Source organism: Antechinus flavipes, chromosome 3 (assembly GCF_016432865.1).
Source record: "Antechinus flavipes isolate AdamAnt ecotype Samford, QLD, Australia chromosome 3, AdamAnt_v2, whole genome shotgun sequence".
Lineage (NCBI taxonomy): Eukaryota > Metazoa > Chordata > Mammalia > Dasyuromorphia > Dasyuridae > Antechinus > Antechinus flavipes.
The window spans coordinates 611,146,105-611,166,957 of NC_067400.1; the positions used below are offsets into that span (position 1 = coordinate 611,146,105).

Below are 20,853 nucleotides of genomic sequence, written 5' to 3' on the forward strand. Positions count from 1 at the left end.
GCTGTGTCCCGGTCCAGCTTGTGAGACTCAGGTAACTCCCGCTCTCTGGTGGGAAATCCCAGGGTGCTCCTCTCTAATTTCCCCTCCCCCTCCCCCCACACAATGCCCTTGTTCAAGAAGACCACTCCTCCCCCAAACTTCAACCCCCTCCCAATGGGTGCCTCAGTCAGACAATTGAGGCCATTGATACACCAGAGCCCCGAGGGAGGCCGGGCTGGACCAGGCTTTCCCCCTTCACCCCCCTTTCCAATCCAGCTCACAGACACACAAAGAACATGGGCCATTGGGGGAGGGGATACAGAGAAAATGGAGATGAGGAAGGGGGAAGGGCCCCCCTCACCTCCTGCTATCAGCCTAAACTCCCCATTGGGACTGGCTCTAGGGATGGGGCTGGAAGCCAGAACTCTAGATATCCTAGTGTACTCCCTCCAGGAAAAAAAAAAAACTAGGAGAGGGGGATTGTCTGAGCTGGGGGAGGGGCCTCAAAGGAGGAGGCCATAGGAAAGAAGAGATGTTTGTGGCTGAGGAGGCAAACTAGAAGGGTCTAGAAACCTCCATCCCCTCCCCTCAGTCTAAAAGGAAGAGGATGTTCCCTGTATCTCAAGAGTAATTGCTTCTCCCAACTCCCAGCACACAAACACTGCCCATGTCCAGAGGGAGGTAAGGAAGGGACATGGGACTCTGGAGAGAGGGAGTGCCAGAGACCCCTCCACATACACTCTTCCTTCTCTATAAGGAGCCAGGTGGTGGCAGATGGGGAAGGGCCCCCCCTTCGGCCCCCAAAGACCCCAGAACAACTTTGCTTCTGGAAGAATCTCAGGAGGCCTCATGGCTCCATGTGGCCTTCACGTCTAAGGCTGTTGGTCCTCTCCAGTGACCTTGATACAGAGAAGCATCTTCCCCTCCCACGCACCCCTGCTCCAAGGCTCTGGCTACATATCCTGGACATAATTATAAATATTTGGATACTCCAGGAGCCACAGGCCTCTATCAGCACGAACATCTGTCTACGGCTGAAGAAGAGGGGGGAGGAGTGGGTAATCTGTCATTCACCTTGATTTTGACCTTTCCCAGATGGAAAGGAGAGACTCTCCACATGGCCCCTGGACTGAATGAGTCTCACCCTTAATATGGACTCAGTCATTCTTTCACCTTTGAATCCTTGCCCTTCCCCAAGTGAGAAAAGGAAACCAGCCTCCCCTCCCCATTTCCACTTCCCACTCCCAGAGGGTCCCAAGCATCCCTACCTGACCGAGAGGGTAAAGTCACCAGGGTTGCTTTTGCTTGGCCGGGCCAGAAAGCTGCCATGGACACCTCGGGTGAGAAGGAGCTTCTCGGCTTCCAGCCCACTGATGTTGGGGTGAAACCACCTGAGGAAGTAAGAGACGGAGCACACAGTCAGTCAGCCTTGCCAGACTTGGACTCCGCCAGAGCAATGGGGTCCTTGATCTTCTAGCTAATAGGATGGCCATGAACCACATGTCCAACGTCTGGGGATCTGGTCCTGACTGGCCTCCCATTACAATCCCCAACACACACAAGGAACTGAGTGAGTCCCCCAAGTCCCCCACACACACCTGGATACTCAGTGACTTCCTCATTGCTCCCCAAATATCTTGGGGATTAAAACCATTTTTCAACACCCACCTGGATCTTCAATATCTCACTGCTCCCAAAATACATTGGGAATTATAAATGTCCCCATATATTCTCCCCCTACACATCAGTATACTTTTTGACTTTCTCATTGACCCTAGTATCATTTGGGAATTGAAGATCCCCTTACATATTCCAACATACACCTGGATACTCAGTGACCTCATTGCTCCCAAAATACATTGGGAATTAAAGCCCCCCCCCATATTACCCAACATACACCTGGATACTCAGTGACCTCATTGCTCCCAAAATACATTGGGAATTAAAGCCCCCCACACACATTACCCAACACACACCTGGATACTCAATGCTCTCACTGTTTCCAATACATTGGGAATTATAAAGTCCCCCACATATTCCCCCAATATGCATCTGAAAGTATTCACTTTCTGATCCCAACATACATTGGGAATTGAAGTTCCCCTTATATACTCCAACACACACCTGGATACTTGGTGGCCTCCTTATTGCTCCCAAAACACATTTGGAATTAAAGGTCTCCATATACCCCCAAATACATCTAGATACTCAGTAACCCCCTTATTTGCCCCTAGCATACATTGGGAATTAAAGCCCTACCATATCTTCCAACACACACCTGGATATAGCCTTCCCCATACCCAAATACACGTTAGGGTCTGAGAATTCCATGCTCCTCCCAACCCCCATAAGCACCTGGATGCTGACCTCCTTTTCCATTACCATAACCTTCAGTAAATACATCTGGAGAAGGAGGTCCCACCCTCCTCCCAATGTTCCAGTGGGAGACTTGGGGTGGAGCTAAAGTAGCCCTTTGGCCCACAGGCTACAGGCAAAGGGATTTGCTTTCAACCTGGCAGTCCCCAGAACAGAGTCTCTTTTGGACCAGAATTCTTAAATTTCGTGGTACCATGGATCCCAGGGAGAAATCTGTGGAATCCTCAGGATCGTATTTTTAAATCTATCATATACTTAGGCTTGCAGAGGATGTCAATCATATTAAAATAGAATTATCAAAATATTTTCCAGAAAAAGTTCACTGGTACCAATTTAAGAACCCCTGCTTTTGGAAAGCTTTCCTTGAGCCTTTCGGGACGTGACTTGGTAAGGAGCAGAAAGTGAAGAATGTGGGAGAAACCCTGCTGGGGAAAGCCCCTACTACTCGGTACTGAGCTCCCAACTTTCTCAGAAAAAGCTAAACTCTGACAGCTGGCTAGAGAAAGTTCAACGACTTGTGAATTCCATCCCTAACACCTAGGAAACGGGAATGGGGAAGCCACACAGGCTTTTGCAACAGCCTTCTCATGGATGATCTTGCTTCCAGGCAATCTCCAGTCCAATTCATCCTCCATTTTCATGGGTCCAAGGGCTCATTCCTGACGCTCCTAGTCAATAAAGGATGAAATACAAACACCTCTCTTCTCTATCACAACTGACCCAACCTCCGTTTCCAGCTTTATTTACATCATTCCATTTCAAATTCAGCCTTCTTCCAGATTCTTTCACATGTGACCCTTTCATCTCCTACTTCCATGCACTGCAGAATCCCTTCCGGGAACAACCTCCTTGGAAGCTTTAGCTCCTCGCTCCAACATCGCCTCAAACACCAAGCCATCCTTCCTCGTCTCCCTACTCGTCACTAACCCTTCCGGGGAAAGGTATAATGTAACTGTTTTTAATATACTATGTTGCCTGCCTCAAAGACGTGTAAGATGCCTGAAGGCAAGTTTGTTACTTTGTAAACCCCACACCACTTAAGGGAGCCCAGGAAGTAATTAAAGAGTTCTCTTTGATGGATTTGCTCACCACCACCCCACCCACCCCCCAGTCCTCCTGTTGTCCTTGTAACACTGTAACCTATGATGGACAATTAACTGCTGGCCCCTGAAACATGTAACCTCCAAGCAGAGTAATCCAGAAGAAAGGCCCCACAAGAGAGCTCCCTGTTTGGGTCTAAAATGAGGGGAGATAAACATCCTCCTCCCGGCCCTCAGCACTTTAAAGGATTCTCTTTGAGAAAAGGCAATGTATGTAATCCAATCCCCACATAACAGAATTAAGAGCATGAAGAGATTTTGGGAACCATCGAGCCTTTACATACAATAATAATTTACATAACAGTCTGAAGTTTGTAAACCACCACATTAATTACCTCATTTGATACTCAATAATCCTGTTAGGTAGGTGCAATTATTGTTTTTACTTTATAGATAAAGAAACTGAGGCTGAAAGAAATGGACTTGCCCAGGATCACAAAGCAAGATTTGAACTTGGGATCTTCCTTCTCTAAGCAATCTAGTTGTCTCACACTGATTTACAAAAGAAAAGGCCCCTAGAGGTCAATTAGTCCAACCCTCTTTTATAAATGAGGAAAACTGAGTCTGAAGGAAATAATGACTTGCTCAAAGTCACACAGATGGCAAAACAAAGAGCCTGGATTCAAGGTCCGTGGGTTTCAAACCCCACGGATCCTTTCTCTGCTCCCCATTGAGGAACCTGCTAAGCTAAGAGGGAGGAGGGAAGCGATTAGTCCAAGAGTCCCGAGGGTCTATGGGAAGGTCACTGGCTTTAAATCCAATTCAATTCTAACTTGACCACTCTTCAAAGCATGGGGAAAGTCTTAGTGATTTGCAAGATCCTATTTAACTCAGAATGTCTGGTACCTGCCTGCCTGCCGGGGCACAGTCCACAAAGGGAACCGCCCAACAAAACACAGCCTAGAGAAGGAATCTGCTGGGGCTGAGGGTGGGACCTGGGCTGGTCCTACAAGCCCTCTCTTCCAAGGGGATGATGGGGGTCACAGAGGTCTTAGCTCAGGTTGGGATAGCCTGGCTCTGCCGGTAGAAACGCCCCTCCCTTCTTGCACCCTCAGAGGCCATCGGGGCCAAAGGGGATCAGGGATCCCTAGAAGGAACCACTGAGGTCATCTGGGCCAACCGTCTTATCTTCCAAATAAGGAAATTAAGGGCTAGGGGAGTGATGTGACTTGTCCATGGTCACACAGGTCAGAGGTGGGGTTCAAATCCAGAAGGGAGAGGGGAGGGGAGGAGAGGGAGACAAAAATGGTGGTAGATGTGAGATGGCAACACAGAATATCAGAGACAGAGAAGAGAGACAGAAACAGGGAGAAGAGAGAGAGAGACAGAGAAAAAGACAGAGAGACAAAGATGAAGGCAGGTGGGGGAGGAGAGAGAGACAGATATTCTAGGCAGGAGTCCCTGTCACAGAGATCTGAGCATTTGGAAGCTGCCATTTTCTTCCCCAACAAGGAAGCTCCCTCAATCCCAGTTAAGCTCCCTCTAATAAAACAAAACTTCAGACTCCCTTTTCTCAATAGAAACCCCACCAAATCAGTAAAATATCAACTTTTGGAGGGCAGGATGTTATTTTCCTAGTGTCTTTTCATCCCAGTACCTGGCACATAGTAGGTATTTACTTAATAGTTTCTCAGGGTCATAGTCTTAAAGCTGAAAGGCCCTTAGAGATCCTCAAGTCCCTCCCTCCCCTTTCACAGAGAAGCAAACTGAGGTAAATAGGTCTGAGTGACTTGCCAGGAGTCCTATGGCGTGGGATTATCTAAGGTGGGTTTCTGACTGGAAGCCCACAGCCTTCTTCAGTACCATTAAACTAAAGGAGGAAATGGCAGTGTGCCAAAATGCATTTAGAAGACATAAAAAGGAGCAGGGAAGGAGAAAGCTAGGAGGGCAGGTTAGGACCGGATCAAGGGAGCCTTGAATGACAAGTCTTGAATCCTACAAGCCAGGGAGAGCCACGCATGCATTCTGAGGAGGCCAGCAGTCCTTTAGACAGCTTACTCTAGCACTAAGCACACAGTAACACCTTAATAAACGTTTGCTGGTACCAAATTTTGTTTCTGTTTAAGCCTAATAGAACTCTTCTCTCCAGTCATATTTTCAGCAGCTCCAAAGTCAAATTAAATTGGGTCATTACAAAAATCAAGTTTTTCTACTTGTGAAAATTAAAACCAAATCACCTTTGATCCACATTTACTTATCTCGAAAGCTAATAAATTTTAATATTCTAACAAGACTGTCTGTTCGTTGGACAATTTAACATCAAAAGAATGAGCTCACTGGAAATCAACCAAATTTAACCCTAATGGTGAACGATACATAACAAAGCTAATCTTACCATAAGGACAGAAAAAAAATTATATATATATATATACTGATTTCCTGATGCTGGCCACTTAAGCTGGGGTCATTTCGGCAGAGGGAGAGATGGGAGCCAAGGAGATCAGTTTGGAGGTTGCCCCATAGTCCAGGAGGAAGGTAATGAGCGCCTCGAGTAGGGGATGCAAAAGTAGCCAGGATGGGGAGATTCAAGAGCGGTTCCAGAGGGGCGGAACGGACGCTACTTGGCAATGGATGAGAGACAAATGGGCAGAGAGAGAGAAAGGTTTTAAGGGAAGACAGGAGCCAGGCGGGCAGAGGCAGACACAGGGATGGAGACAGAGCTGAGGGAGCAGGAGAGCTGTTTCCATTTGTCACCGAGGCTCCCGCCCTCCCAGCATCCGCCTCTGCTGTGGAAAATGCTGAGCCCAGGGGCTGGCAGGCGAGGCTCTTGGTGAGGGCCCGCAATGGGCTGGAGTGGAGATGAGGGGGAGGGAACTGGGCCAGAGCTGCGGTTTGGGGGGAAGGGGGGGCCGCCAGGTTGTTTTTTCCTCTGTTAACTTGTATTCAGATTTTCCATCACCCCTTCTGAGCAGCTCACTCTCAGGGGTGGCCCGGGCTTATCAGAGCGGAAATCTCCTCTAGGGACCAGATGGGACCCCGAGTTCCTGTAAGCTCTGTGGCCATCCTGGCCCAGGGTAATTTCAGTACCTCCCCCTCCCTCTCACCTTCTTCACACCCAGCTGGGAAGCAAAGGCAAAGGGATCTGGGAGGAGAAGGGAGAAGGTGTTTGCTGATGACCTCAGGCCGGGCTGGGGAAAACCAGAGGCATCTGTCCCTGACCTCTTCACACCAGTATGTGGTAGAGCTGGGAAATTCTGTGTGCGTGTGTGTGCGCATGTGCATGTGAGTACATGCATACGAGCATGCGTGTGTGTGCACTCACACGTCTTCTGGGTGTGTAGCCCCTTCCCTGCCTGAGCCCATTTCTCCTCCCATTAAGATGAGGCAGATCCAAGGCCAGACTTTCTGCCCAGCATAGCCGGCTGCCTGTGTCCTTGCTGGAGCTAAGTCCTGGGGACAGCTTTTCAGCAAGGGGGGGGGGGGGGGTGTGAATATGGAGCAGGTGGCCCTGGGCTGCGATCCTGTATGGCCAGTATTCATCATCTCCACATCTCGTTTCCTCTTCTATCAAATGAGAGTTTGGGATGCAAGGCTCTTCCACTGTAGGTTTATGTTCTATACCTGTACCCAAATAGTAGCTCTATTTCCCCTGGCCTCAGTTTCCTGTTCTGTAAAGAGAGGGATTGGGCCAGAGGGTCTTTAAGCCCCCCCCCATTCTATATTGAGTCCATCTGTCTATTAAAGAGTTGGCCCCTTCCATCTGGCCTCAAGAAATGACAACATGGCGGTGTGAATGCGCCCAGCGTGGTCCCCAGAATGGTAGCCCTGGGGAGCCCTGGCTGTGGCTACAGCTGGCCTTCATGGGACTTGGGGAGACATCTCCCAGGAAAGGAAGGCTCCATCGCGACCGCCGTCTCCCTGGCGGAGGGGCAGGTGGGCATGGAACCCAAGCAGGCAGAGCAGCCAGCTGCTTTCCTAAAACCAGGTTGGGTGGCCCCACCCCTGCCCCCTGGCAGGCCGACAGACTGTCATTAGGGAAGTGAGACCAGCCACACTGCCCCTCCTGGTCTCCTCGCCCCCAGGAAATGAGTCATAGCCCAACAGGCTCAGGGTCCCTGGGCAGCGCCCACCCCCACCCTGAGAGATGAACCCAAGATACTCAGCCCTGAGAGTGACTCAGGCTGTATCAAATGGCCTCTGGGCATCTGAGGGTCCCCACCCCCCAGCAGGTACTAGAGCCCAGCTCTTGCTGAGGTGGCACCCCCTTTACGGGCCTTGCCCATCTTCCCCTCTCTCGGTGAGAAGGCAGGATTAACATGGCTGTTGTGCCCATGTGGCTGCTCCTCCAGTGCTCTCCCAGGGCTTCCAACACTTCTTTCCCCGGATCACTGGGCAATGTGCCCATAGACTCCCGCGGCATCTTCCTTCAAGGGGATGGAAGAAGGGAGGGGAGCCTCAAAGGTCAGGCTGGGGAGCCACAGCCCGTTGTCACCCCTCAGATTTCTAGCACCTAGAGCCAGAGCTGGAAGGGAGCAGGATTTGAATCCAGGCCCTCTGCCTCTGAACCTGAACCCTTTTCCAATGTATCCCATTGCTTCTCCCTTTCTTGCTAAGTCTAAGGTCTAAGTTCCAGGGCTAGAAGCCCTTTTACTGAGGGACCTGGGTTCCAATTCCACCTCATCCTCACTACCTCTGTGCACTCAGGCAAACTACTTGACCTCCCTGGGTCTGTTTCCTCATTTGTAAAACAAGGGGATTAGACCAGAGAGCTCTGGGAGTTACTCCAAATCCCTTGAGTCCCAAGTATCTTCTCAGAGGCTCTTACCCCACGCCCGCCCAGAGGCTAGGGCAACATCAGGAGAGCCTGGGAACACAGATTTAGAGCTAAGAGGGATTGAGATTCAACCCCATTTCACAGATGAGCAACTGAGTCCCAGCCAGGGAAAACGACACGCTCAGGATCACACAGAGAGTCAGTATTGCATCTGGACCCCGAGACCCCAAAGTTCATGCTCTTCCCACAGCACAATGCGAGTTGCCTAAAATAACATAATAAGAGAAAGGTTTGCGTGCTCCTGGGACCTGGAAACTCCTCCCTTCAACTACTAGGTCTTTACCCACTCGTGACACCTGAGGGCCAAGACATGAGAAGGGAACCCTCCCTTCCCTGGACGCTTCAAGACCTCCTCCCTAAAGCTTCAAAATAAGCTTTGCCCCAGCTAAGTGCCATAGGGGTGGAGTGCCAGATTTAGAGTCAGGAGGACCTGCATTCAAATCCAGCCTCAAACACTCTAGCTTGTGACCCTGAGCAGCCACCTCCACTTTGCCTGCCTCAGTTTCCCCATCTTCAATATGCAGACAATAAGACAATAAGAGCATTTACCTCCCTCCCCCAAGGTTGTTATGAGGATCAAATGTATTAGTATTTGTAAAGTGCTGGCTGTGGTTCTCTTGATGACATTGGACAGTCATCTCTCCGAGCCTCAGTTTCCACTTCTGTATAATTAGGACCTCAAACTAGATGACCCCGAAGGTCGCTCCCAATGCTAAATCTGTGCACCCTCGGATGCTCTCAGCATTAACCACCCTGGTAGACGGCCGGGCTGTTTGGACCTGGACACAGTCCAAGCAACCGGCTCTGTCCGGTGTCCCTGTGGATAAATGAGAGGCGTCCGTATCCGAGAGAGTGAGAACAGCCACACCAGGCGAGGGAATGTGGAAAGTCACCCAGGAGGAGGCGCCAGCCAGAGCGGGGAGTAGTGTCTGACGCCCAAATTGTGGCTGCGGGCTCTGAATAGAAAGCAGTCTCTCATCCCCATAATGTTGGGTTTGGGGCTCTTAGACTGTCATCGAGCCCACACCGGTCATCCCCTGCAAGGGCCCATGGGGGAACTCGTTTCCTTGGCCAGGGGGGCCCCTCGTGTACCCACAAGTCCCCCACATACAGCACTAGTCCCCTCCAGGAGTCCCTAGAAGTCCCACGATGGACCTCAATCATTTCCCGAGCTCAAGGGATCGGGGACCCTCGGCGCTGATGCCCCATGATCCTGGTGATGGTGAGACACAGGAGCCCCCCGATCAATCCGTACTTGTCATAAAGACTTTGTGCCCTTCCCCTTCGGCTCCAAGCCACGGTCACACCGGTCACACCCTCAACACAGTCCCCAGGTTAGGATGCTGCCAGGAGGCCAGTTCCCGGACTAGATTACTCCTCCCCTCCCATGTCAAAAAAACCTAGAACATCTGTGGAGCTTCCCTGGAGTCTCGCTCCTGCCACCCCATTCCATAATGCATCAGAAAAGACAAGGAAGCTGGCTGCCCACCTGGGGCTTCCCAGAGAGGACGATCTCAGTGAGAAGGTCCGAAAGCTGGAGTAAGAGCCCAGCATCCCCCTCAACGAGGTCGGCCACCAGCCCCAAGGGCCCCGGGAACAAAGTGCCTTCCAGGCTTACTGGAGAGCCCGGGAAGGGGCCAGCAGGTGCCACGGCTGAGCTGGCCATCCGCGGGGCAGAGTGTCCCTCGTGTCCCCATGCCCGGGGTTCTCCCTACCTCACCATGGCCCTGAGCCTCAGAGACACAGCCAGAGACCTCCGTCTGCCTGCCGTCCAGCTCCAAGGCAGACCAAGACGTTAGTCCACAAACCACAGGACACGGAGGGAGCAGAAGCCGGGGGGAGGGAGGAAAGGGGGCGGGGAGCAGGCGCCCTAATCGGGGACTTGGCTGAGCTCTGGCTGGGCGTGTGGCAGCCTGATAGGGGCACAGCCGGGGCCAAGGGGACAGGCCCGAGCTTCTGAGGGAGGAGGGACAGCTGGGGCTCGAGGGCTGGCTGGAGGGCAGCTCCAGGGAGCCGTGCCAAAGGGACCCAGGACATCGAGGCCCGGCCCAGCCCATCTTTCCTCCTGGCTAAGCCAGCTCAGCTCAGGACATGGCAAAGGGGAGGAGGGGAACGGGCAGGCGGTAGGGAAGCTATCGTTCTGAACCAAAGGGCAGAAGCAACGATCGGGGAGTTCTCCCCGTTGCTCCCGAGTTAGTGGCTCAGGCGGTCTTGGAAAGGAGCAGAAACAGCTTCCCAAGGTTCCGGGCTGAGCCCAGTGCCCAGAGAGGTGGGGTGGACATTAGCCTTCAATTAGTATTGGGCCAGGATTAGGGGAGAGACTGGGAGGTCTGGATCCCAAGGAATCCCCTGAGCCTTTGATTCTGAGGAGTGGGAAAGGGATCATCCAGTCCAATGCTCCCATTTTACAAATGAGGGATTTAAGTGACTTAAGTCATATAGTAAGATCTGAACACAGGCCTTTGGACTCCAGAGACAGCACTTTTAATTCTATACCACTGCACACCCCCCCCAATCCTGCCCAAATTTAAGCTGCATTTCACCCTATGAAGGCAGAATGGCAGTCTCCCTAAAAGCCTCCTGCTCTGGAGGCTCTCAAGAGGTCCCTCAGTTGCTTATTTTAGTCTCCTGCTCGTTTGCCTCAGGACCACCCTGCTTCAGAATCAATCTAATCTTCTTAGAGTAAGAGAGGTGGGTGGGGAGAAGGAAACAGAGAGAGGGAAAGCAAAGGAGATAGGGAGAGAAAGAAAGAGATACAGAAGTGGGGGAGAGACAGAAAGGAACAGAGACAGAGAGAAAGACAGGGTGTGGAGAAGGGAAGAAAGAGAAAGCAGAGAGAAAGTGATAGAGAGTGGGAGGAAGAAAGAAAGGGAAAGAGAAAAAGAGAGACAGAGAACAGAGGGAGGGAGAGAGAGACAGAAAAGAGAAAGAGGGAGAAAGAAACAGTGAGGGCAGAGGAGGAAGAATAGAGAAAGAGGGAAAGAAAGAGACATTGAGTGGGGGCAGGGAGAGAGGAAGAAAGACAGAAAGAAAGAACGGAGAGAGAAAGAGAGGGATGGGGGCAGGGGAGACACACATGCACAGAGAGTGGGAGGGAAAGAGAAAGATACAGAAAGAAAGGGGAGAGAGGAAGAGAGATAGACGGAGGGAGTCACAGAGAGAAGGAAAAAGGGAGGAAGGGAGAGACAGAGACAGATCCACAGAGAAACGCTTATGGACAGTAGGAAGAGAAGGGAATAAGCATTTAGTAAGCACCCACTTTCTGCCGAGCACCATGTGCCAATAAGCACTTGCCAAATATCCTCATTTCATCGGCACAACAACTCAGGGAGGTGCTACTGTAAGGCCCATTTTACAGTTGAAAAAATCAAGCCAGACCTAAGTGATCTGTCCGGGGTCATAGCTAGGAAGTATCTGAGCTAGAATTTGACTTCGGGTTTTCCTGACCCCGAGCCGTGTTCTGTGCAGACACAGAACAGACAGAGACTGAGAAATACAAATGGGGAAGAGCAGGGATGCCCAGTCTATGACCACTGCTTCCTTGCCTTCCTCTCCCATCATCCCCCAAGCCTCACTGTCCCCAGGCACTTTTGAGCCTGTGGCAGAGCTGTCTGGGAGTCTGTGTCCCCCTGACTGGGGGACCCGAGGAAGCCACCGATGATTAGAGCCGGGGGAAGCCCCCAGACGCCGGTCTCGGGTTCCGTGTCCTCCTTACAGACGGGAGAGCTGAAGCCCGGGGCTCAGGTAGCATTGGTCAGGTATGCATGTGGAGCCCATTTACGGCAGTTCTGAGATCCTGGGATTTGGAACTGAGGATTTGGAAAGATCGTTTCATTTTACAAATGAGCCTCCGTAACAGGAAGTTCATAAACCTGGGGAAAACTCAACAGAACTGGATGGGGGAACTCATCCATCTCCCAGAGAATATGGTTCTTGACTTTTGGGGGTCGTGGATAGGACAGGCAGACTACAAGAGACTCTCTCCTGGTCCTCCCATCCCCTCCCCCCACCCACCAAGCTTCTGTTCCCAGAAGTCCAACGGTTTGCCCAAGGTCACACAATGAGCACGCAGCCAAAGCAGAATTCGCATGGAGTACCGCTGCCCCCAAACTGGAGGCATTTCCCATCCTGCCACATCCTGTGGGGAATATTTTTAAGAGCCTCCTCGGCCTGGTCTCGGGGTGATGGGTCGGGCTCAGGGCTGTCTGGAGGCAGGAGCATGGATGAAAGGACTTCTCCAGCTGCCCGACCGCAGGGTAAGGAAAGGTAAGGCAGAGGAGAGGAGGAGCAGGGCAGGGGGTGCTCACTCTGACCGGGCTCTCAGCCAGGATCTGGCAGTGACACCGGCCAAAGCCCTGTCCCCCTCCCGGGCATCCTCCCTCCCCCATCCCGACAATCCAAGAGCAGAAGCCGAATTAAGAACAGCAGGGTTAAATTGGGAGCCCTGGGCACTGGGACAGAGTCACTTTTAGCCCTGGGCAAGGACAGAGTAGCTATTTCTGCCTTCACACTTCATGAGGAATTTTTTTGGGGGGAGGGGGATGGGGGGGTGATCCAAGGAGCTGGCACTCGAAGGATTTCAGTTGCTGTGCCTGGGACACCTGGAGCTTGGGGGCAGAGGAGGGAGCGAGGACGGAGCAGCTAGAGTTCTCCCTGCCTGGGAGAGGTGAGCACGGTGATATTTCCCATAAGCCTCTCTGGAAGGTATAGAGACCTACCTAAAATGGGAGGGAAGAATGACACTGACCTCCCCCCCCCCCATCTGCAACCAGGTCTACCCCAGCCCCCAAGTCTGTAAATCCTTGGCTAGATGAACTCTGAGCTTCCTTTCAGCTCTAACTATGCACCTATGACATTGGGCAGGTCATGGTATCTCCCTGACCCTCAGTTTCTTCGTGTGTCAAATGAGGAGGTGGAACTAGCTGCCTTCGAGGCCCCCTCCAGCTCCAGATCTGTCATCTCTAAAATGGAGGAAATAATACTCCCACTATTACTTCACAATAATGTTGGAGGGAAGTGATTTGCACACTTTGAAAGCACATTTTGGGGGCACCTGACCTATCATCACCCACAATTTAAACGGTGAAAGTTTAATTTCATTTCGTCTTGTGGATCTAGCACAGTTCCATGAATATAGTAGGCGCTTAATAAATGCTCAAGGGGCAAAATTGTTGATTGTAATCACTGGGCTTTCCACATTTGCAAAGTCGGAGATACAGAAGTATAACTTTCCACAAGGCAGGGCTGTCACTAGCAAATCGGCTTTTAGGGCAAGGACCCACCAAAGGGTGAGTTTGAGCTAGTTTTCCATTGTGGGAGGGATGGGCTACAGCCTGGGGGGGTGAGGAGATCCAGGTTCAAGGCCACTGCTAGAAAGTCTGCTGAAGGGAGGGGGAAAGAATTCACCTCTCTACACGAAAGGACAGAAAAGGTTGTCAGCCCTCTCTAAATTTGGCACCTTGAGGCAGAACTCCAGTCACCCTGTCCTAGTTACAGTTATGCCAGGAAAAATCAACCCAGCCCTGATCCACCCCTCTCGTTTCAAACCTGAGAAGCACTATCCCCATTTTACAGGTGGGGAGACTGCTACCTAGGGACTGGCCCAAGATAGTGATTTGCTTCCTTCACCAGTTTCTTTCAGAGATTTGAGAAGAGACAAAGTCATAGACTCATGGATTTAGAGCTGGAAGCCATCTGGTCCAATTCCATCATCGTACATGTGAGGAAACTGAGGAACGAAGGGGGGATGTTATTTACCTAAGATCACGCTGACAGGAATAACCAGCTGAGCTAAGAACAGAACCCGGGGTCTCTGACCACAAACCTAGTGATGATTTTTTCGTTATAACACAGCCTCCCTGCTGGATTAAGGAACTTTTTGTGGGGGAGGGTGGGGGAGCCAAAAGGGGTATATTTTCTCCTGTCAACAGACAAGGTCCTCCCCTCTTAGCAGTAAGCTTCTCATCCCCCAGGGCAGGAGAGAAGATGGGTGGGCTATGATCCCAGAGGATTCTGGTCTGGTGTCACAGAACCTAGATTTGGTGTCTTTGCTATGTCATTCTCTTAGCATTTGACCACAGGAAAGTCCCTTCCCCTCTTGCGGCCTCAGTTTCCTCACGTGTCCAGAGGCTGGAAGAGATGACAGCTGAAGTTACTTTTAGCTCTAAGACCTATGATTCAGCCCGAAGCTCGCTGCCGCTTCTCGCTCTGTACCCTCCCAGATCTGGGGATTTCCATGGGCGATGATGGAGAAGGGGGAAGTTCAGAACTGGGGCAAAAGGCTTGGCTAGGCTAACGGATGGGCCTGGCCACTGCACCTCTAAAGGGCCCGTCCCCACATGGGGCACACTGGGAGAATTCCCAGTTCTCCTCGTGAGAACCGTCAAGCTCTCCTCCCCCAGTCCAGGGATGTCAATAGCCCTTACCCAAAGGAGTGTCTAGAAGCCTTTCTGATCCGTTTTCTAAGATCCTGAAGGTCACGGAAGGCGACATCCAGAAGAAGGATGGACACAGCCTTTCGGGAAACAGCCCCCCTGACTCCCTACGGAGTCCCTTCCTCCCTTATTCTCCCCTACTCTTCCACAAGTTCTGTGTCGAGGACCACAGCCCAGTCACTGGGAGCAAGTGGGAATATATTAGTCAATAAGCACTTATTAAGCACTGACTGTATGCCAGGCTTTTATATCTGAGTAACTAGAAGAAAGGGCACAGGCAAGCTATATTAAGAAGCTAGATTTAACTGGAAGGGACTTCCAAAGTTGCTTAGCCCAACCCCCCACTTTACAGATGTTCTCGATTCTAGAGATACAGGGAAAAGCAGACGGTCCCTGTCCTCCAGGAGTCTCCGATCTAAAGGAGAAGATAATGGATACGGAACTAGATAAATAGGAGATGCAAGCTGAGATGGGAATGGCTTTTGCTGTGGGAGGACTCTCTGGGAGAAAGTAGTAAGTGACCCCGTTCCTTCCACTGTTCCACACCGTCCCTCTCAGTTTCTGCTCTGGACGGATTTCCTGAGAGGAGGAGAACTGAACTCCTTGGTGAAGGAAAGGAAACCCAGGCTCCCAAACGAAAGCAAGGTCATCCAGTAACTAGCCACTCAAAGGGCAGAGGGAAGCTGTGAGCATGGGCCATTGGGCTCCAAGAATCAGAGAGCTCTTCTAGAGTTCCAGAGCTTGGATTTCTATAGTACCTCAAGGTTTGCATGTAATAGGGAGAGCGTCTAGCCTGGAGTCAAGAAGACCTAAGACTCAAAACACAAGTTGTATGACCTGCCTCAGTTTCCTCAATTGTAAAATATGGAAAATAATAACACCTACTACCCTGGACTGTGGTAAGGATCAAATGAGGGAATATTTGTAATGCCCTTAACATCATGTCTGGTACACAGTAGGTGTTAGATAAAGGCTAATTAGTTATTATTATTAATCATCTCATGTGATTTCTCATCCCAGTCCCGGGAGGCAAAAACTACAGGTAACTATTGGCCCCAATTTACAGATGAGAAAACTGAGGCTGAATAAGTAAAGTCCTGGGTCCGAGGAAGGATTTGAGCCCAATTTTCTAGATACCGAGTCCAACACTCAGTTCCCTGGTCGGTAACATGGTCATTCCACAACCACTGTGTAAGAGTTCTTGGATGCCTCACAGAGAGTGCTAGATTTGGAGTCAGAGAAACTGCATGGAATTCCAGTTCTCTGTGTTCTGTGAGACCTTAGGCAAGTGATTTTATCCCCTCTGTACCTCAGTTTCCCCAGCTATCAAATGCAGGGCTCAGCCAAGATAAGCCAGGATCGAAGGGCCTTTTAAGAGACGGTGTTTCAGGGACAGATCTACGCTCCAACACAGGGCTGGGGACAGGGGAAGGGAAAGGGCCCGTGGCCCAAGTTCTCACCCTCCCACCTCCAGAGTGAGAACCCAGGCAGAAACAGCAGGAAGTACCCAGTTCCTGCGAGAGTTTCCTTCTTCCCTCCCGCCTCAGACAGGAAGCTTCGGCCTGGGCCCAACATCTGTCCCGTCCTCCCCCATTTCCTGTTGCTTTCATTCCCACCCACCCCCACCCCCACCTCGACCCAAAAGAACTTGCTAGGTGGAAAGGGGAAGGCCAGTCCCAGTCCGAGCCTCCAACTTCCAGCCCCCTCCAGGGAGAGCTAATGGAGAAGGGAGCTGAGGAAAGAGCCCAGAATTCCCCTTACCCCACTTCCTAGACTGACCACTGAGCAGGGTAGGCTATGGGGCATGAAGACAGAGTTTGCGGACCAGTATCTCTAGGAGAGCGCAGGCCCTCCCTTCACCGGGGACCTTCCTCCCAACTCGGGAAATCAGGCCCAGATCGGAAGTTTGACAGTGGAAAGAACAGTGGGTTCTTTACGACTTTCTCTCAAAGCCCCCCCTCCCCCCCCAAAAAAGGAAAAACCATCCCCCCTTAGGATGCATCTCCTATTTAGTTATATATCCACTGTCTTCTCCTTTAGACTGTAAGCTCTTTGAGGGCAGGTGCCTGCTTTTCTTTCTATCTCGAGAGTTTAGAACAGTGCTTGCATACAGTAAGTGTTTAATAAATGCTGATAATTCATTATCAGGGGACCTCAGTTCAAAACCTGCCCAGCCATGGCCACCGCTCTGACTTTTCCCAGAAGTCAAAGCCCTTCACTTTATCTGGAAATGCAAATCGGGAATCTCTAAGGTGCCTATTAGCTCCAGATATCCCAAAGGGAGCTCTCAGGCCTCCGGCCCCTATCCCAATTCACAACTAGCAGAGGGATCAAACAAATGCTAAAGAGAACAAAGGACTTCCTTCCCGCTTGGGAAGACTTGGATCCCGTGTTACTCCAGCCCCGGGAAGGACTCTCCTCCTTCCCAATCACCAAACAACCAGAGGGAAGCTTTCCTGGACCCAAAAGATGATCAGGAAAAAGCCAGAAGACTTCTGGGGGCTGAGCTGCTCAGGGACTGGCACTGAGATCTGAGTTCGGAGGGACAGGGGAGGGAGACTGATTGGCTCCCAGAGAACCCGGGCAGTTCACACCAGGGTCCCGGAGAGGAGCAGCATAGAGACAATGCCGCGGGCAGAGGAACCGACTTGGTAGGAACTCGCCCCCTAGATGTGAGCGCCCTGGACAAAGCTCCATTGGCCCAGCGCTGGGTAATGTTCCGGCCTTGAGTACTGGGAGGAGCCCGGGAGAGGGAGGGGGCGGTTTGGCCGCAGGGAAGAGGTGGACTCTAGCTTCCCGGCGAGCCCTCCCCCCACCTATGCCTCCAGGGGTCCCCAGTCACCGAGCGCCTAAGGGAAGACGGGACCTAGCGGAGCGTGTCCGCAGGTCCCCGACTTCAAGCATCCTCCAAGGGCCGTGGTTCGGACTAGGCACTGAGGAGAGTGGCGGCCCCCCGAGGCCAGCCCCGGGAGGTGAGTCAGCGCCCCAGGGGGCTGGAGGAAGAGGATGGAGGGGGAGGGGGCGGGAAGCAGGGAGAAGCCCGCGCCGGGCGGGGCGGAGGGTCCCGGCCCGGGGTCTCGGAGCTCCCTTCGGGGTGTGCGGGTTGGGTGCATCTCCCAAATCCCTGCTCCGCTGAGGCAGCGGCGGCGGCTACGCGAGGGCGGACCGGCCCGCCCAGGGCTACTCAGCGCAAGGAAACCGGAGTGTTTCCTTTCTGACGGGCGGTGGTGAGTCAGCCCGCCCTGGGAACCTCGGCGGGCCGGGAACCCAGGAGTCCTGGGGACCCGGCAGCCCCCGGAGGGGCCGAGCCCGAGTGGGCGCAGCGGGGGCGAAGCAGCACAACCCGAAGTGAGATGGTGTAGACCGAGCGCAGTGTAGACACCCCTTCCTTCCTAGAGCGGCCGCTCTCCCCGCACCCAGGCCGAGGGGAGTCCTCTCGCGGCCTCTCCGCTCCACCTCCACCCCCACCCCAAGCGCCCACGGTAGCAAGAGAGTGCAGGCGTGAGAAGCGACGGAGACCAAACCCCCGCGCCTGCCCATTTTCCGAAGCCGGCACGTCGAGGCTAGCAGGAGCAGTCCGGTCGTGGCCAGGAGCGCTCACTAGCCCCGTTTGTTCCGCGGCTGGGACAGGTCGCTCTCGAGCCGACAGATCCGGATCCCTGGGGCCCCCACCCTGCCCCGAAGGCATTACTCTCAGAGATTCGGCCGGCGACCCCAACCCACCCTCCGCGGGCTCGGGCCGGGGGAGACCCGGCCCGGCACGGCAAGGGAAGTCCGGAACGAGGCGCTCACCTGCGGGAAGTCATGTCTCTACAGTCCGGGGCCCGGCTCCCGCGCCCCTAACACGCTCTTTGGACAGTCCCGGCCCGACCACAGCCCTGCCCTCCTGTGCCCCGCCCCGGCCGGCCAGCAGGCCCCGCCTTTCCCCGGGCCCCGCCTCCTCTGGGCTGCACATGGCCACGTCCCGCCTTTTTCCTCCAGGAATCTCCGCCTCTGTTAACCTTATATGGGCCCTGGAACCACGTGGCCGCCCCGGGAGGGCCCTCCCTCCCTGCCAGGGCCACTCTTCCCCCTGCTCCGAGGCCCCGCCCCTTGTCATCAAGTCCGCGGTCCTTAAAGGGGCCGCCTCGCCCCATCCCTAGTTTCCTGAAAAGTTGAAGGGAACCTCCTCTTAAGAGCGGTGTCCGGCCTGAAAACCCCGAGCGGTCCGCAAGCTCGGTCATTTCCCCAAATGCACCTCGCTAGAAAGAAAGGAGCAGCTTTCGGGCACTCTTTTTTGAAGCTGTGACTCAGTTTCTCCGCTCGCACAGCAGTTTCGGGGCTGATTTCTCCGGGAGGAGGTCTTGGGGACCTTGCCCCCTGTTCTTCTCCTGTATCCTTCCCAGGTTGAGAGGATGGGACCGATGCCCTGTCCAATACTCCCCTCCAGAGCCTGGCCAGACTGCTCCCTGAGGGCCCGGAGTTGGTGCTGACCTAGTGGAGCCGCCCCTATCTGCCCACGCGCGAACCCACGGCCCCCGCCGGATCCATGTCCATTCGAACCCACGGGAAGGAAGTTAGGGTGCTATTGCCCAGCCCCAGCCTCTCCCAGCCCCTGCCAGAGAATGCCTCCCCTCCCCTGGCAAGCCGGTCCTTTCCAGCTATTAATAACTCCCGGTGCCTGATCATTTACTAAATATACCCCCAGGCATGGGGTTAGGCCCCGGAGCCGGCTCTTCACACACGTGCGGGAGGAAGCTGTTCTCCCCTCCCCCCCACCACGAGGAGCTACCTCCAGCTTGGCTTCCGGTCAGGGTCACCGAAGGTAAGGGCGGAGAAGGCCCCTTCCCCGCCAGGAAGCTAGCAGAAGGGGGAGAGCCCCCGAGGTGTCGGAACCTGTCCCTCCTGGTGCTATGTCACTGCTGCAACAAATGTAAGACAGAAACAGAGAAATGGGTGGGGGACGGCCCCTTAACAAGCTTTGGAAATCCCACCTGCCACTTCGGCTCCCATCTCTCCCTGCTGCTTCCTCAGAATTCAGTGAGCACTGAAAGGTAAGGCTACAGATCCCAGGGAGCAGAGGGGCAGAAGAGCCACCTACATATGGACACGTTTCTTGGGGGGATTGACTAGTGACTGAGGGTGCAGAGAAGGATGACATTTCAGACCATTCTTAGCACAGGGTCTGGCACTAATAGGCACTCATTACTGACCCAGAGGAGGAGGAGGCTGGACCCTGGAGAATGGGTGGATTCCAAGGAATGGAAACCTTGGGCTGGAGAGGAGAGGGCCTTGAGGCAGCAGTTGGAAAGAAGGTCATCCCGGGGTGCTTTGGAGGAGAAACAATATTTCAGGTCTGCCATTTACCCGTTGGGTAAGAAACCAGGCACTTGCAAGTGCCACAAGGATGAGGAGTCATTCTGTTAAGTAAGGCACATTCAATGCACAGAGCTCGCTGCTGAAGGAGCCACAGGTTGGTTTGTTTTTGCTGAGGCAGTTGGGTTAAGTGACTTGCCCAGGGTCACACAGCCAGAAAGTGTCAAGTGTCTGAGGCTGGATTTGAACTCCTCTTGACTTCAGGGTTGATGCTCTAACCACTGCACTGCTTAGCTGCCCCAGATTTTTTTTTTAATGGCACAATTCTTACCCTCAAGAAGTTTACCTTATGATTTACATGGGGAACTTAGGTGCCAGACTTTTATAAGCATAATTGGAGTGTAAAAACTAAAAGGAACCCCCTCCCCTCTCTCCTGTTCCTTTCTCCCTCACTCATACACACAAGGTGAGAATAACATCTCCAGGGGCAGTGAGATGGTGCAGTGGATAGAATAGTGTGTTGGCCTTCAAGTCAGGAGGACCTGAGTTCAAATCTGGTCTCAGACACTTGATACTTCCTGGCTGTGTGGCCCTGGGCAAGTCACTTAACCCCAATTGCCTCAGCAAAAACCAACAACAACAACAACAACAACAAACCAAAAAATGAGAGAGAGAGAGAGAGAGAGAGAGAATAATATCTCCCAAGGACGAAGGTCAAGAAAGATGGCAGAGGAAAGACAATGTACTTCAAGAAAAAGGTCCAGTGTAGACAATGAGAATTGTCCCTCTGAGTTAATGCCCAGTGAAGGGAAACAACATCCACTGAGGAAAATGTCCAGTGAGGGTAACTCACTCAAAGATAATGTCCACTGAGGGTAATGCCCAATGATGGTCT

General features: G+C 52.7%; 1 protein-coding gene across 2 annotated transcripts in view; it reads right to left on the reverse strand.

Annotated features, from left to right (window-relative positions):
- The window catches only part of LOC127556035 (tyrosine-protein phosphatase non-receptor type 11-like), a 35,634-nt gene extending 17,018 nt beyond the window's left edge, over positions 1-18,616 (reverse strand). Inside the window, exons 1-2 of one of the 2 annotated variants that reach the window (XM_051988866.1) lie at positions 18,456-18,616; positions 1,248-1,370 (exon numbers count right to left, since the gene is read on the reverse strand). In XM_051988866.1, the coding sequence (XP_051844826.1) occupies positions 1,248-1,370; positions 18,456-18,469 (137 nt within the window). In that variant the 5' untranslated portion in view covers positions 18,470-18,616. Of the gene's footprint in view, positions 1-1,247; positions 1,371-9,944; positions 10,038-18,455 lie in introns of those variants that run through there. The other variant, XM_051988867.1, reaches the window with a different exon arrangement.
- Between the last annotated feature and the right edge of the window lie 2,237 nt (positions 18,617-20,853).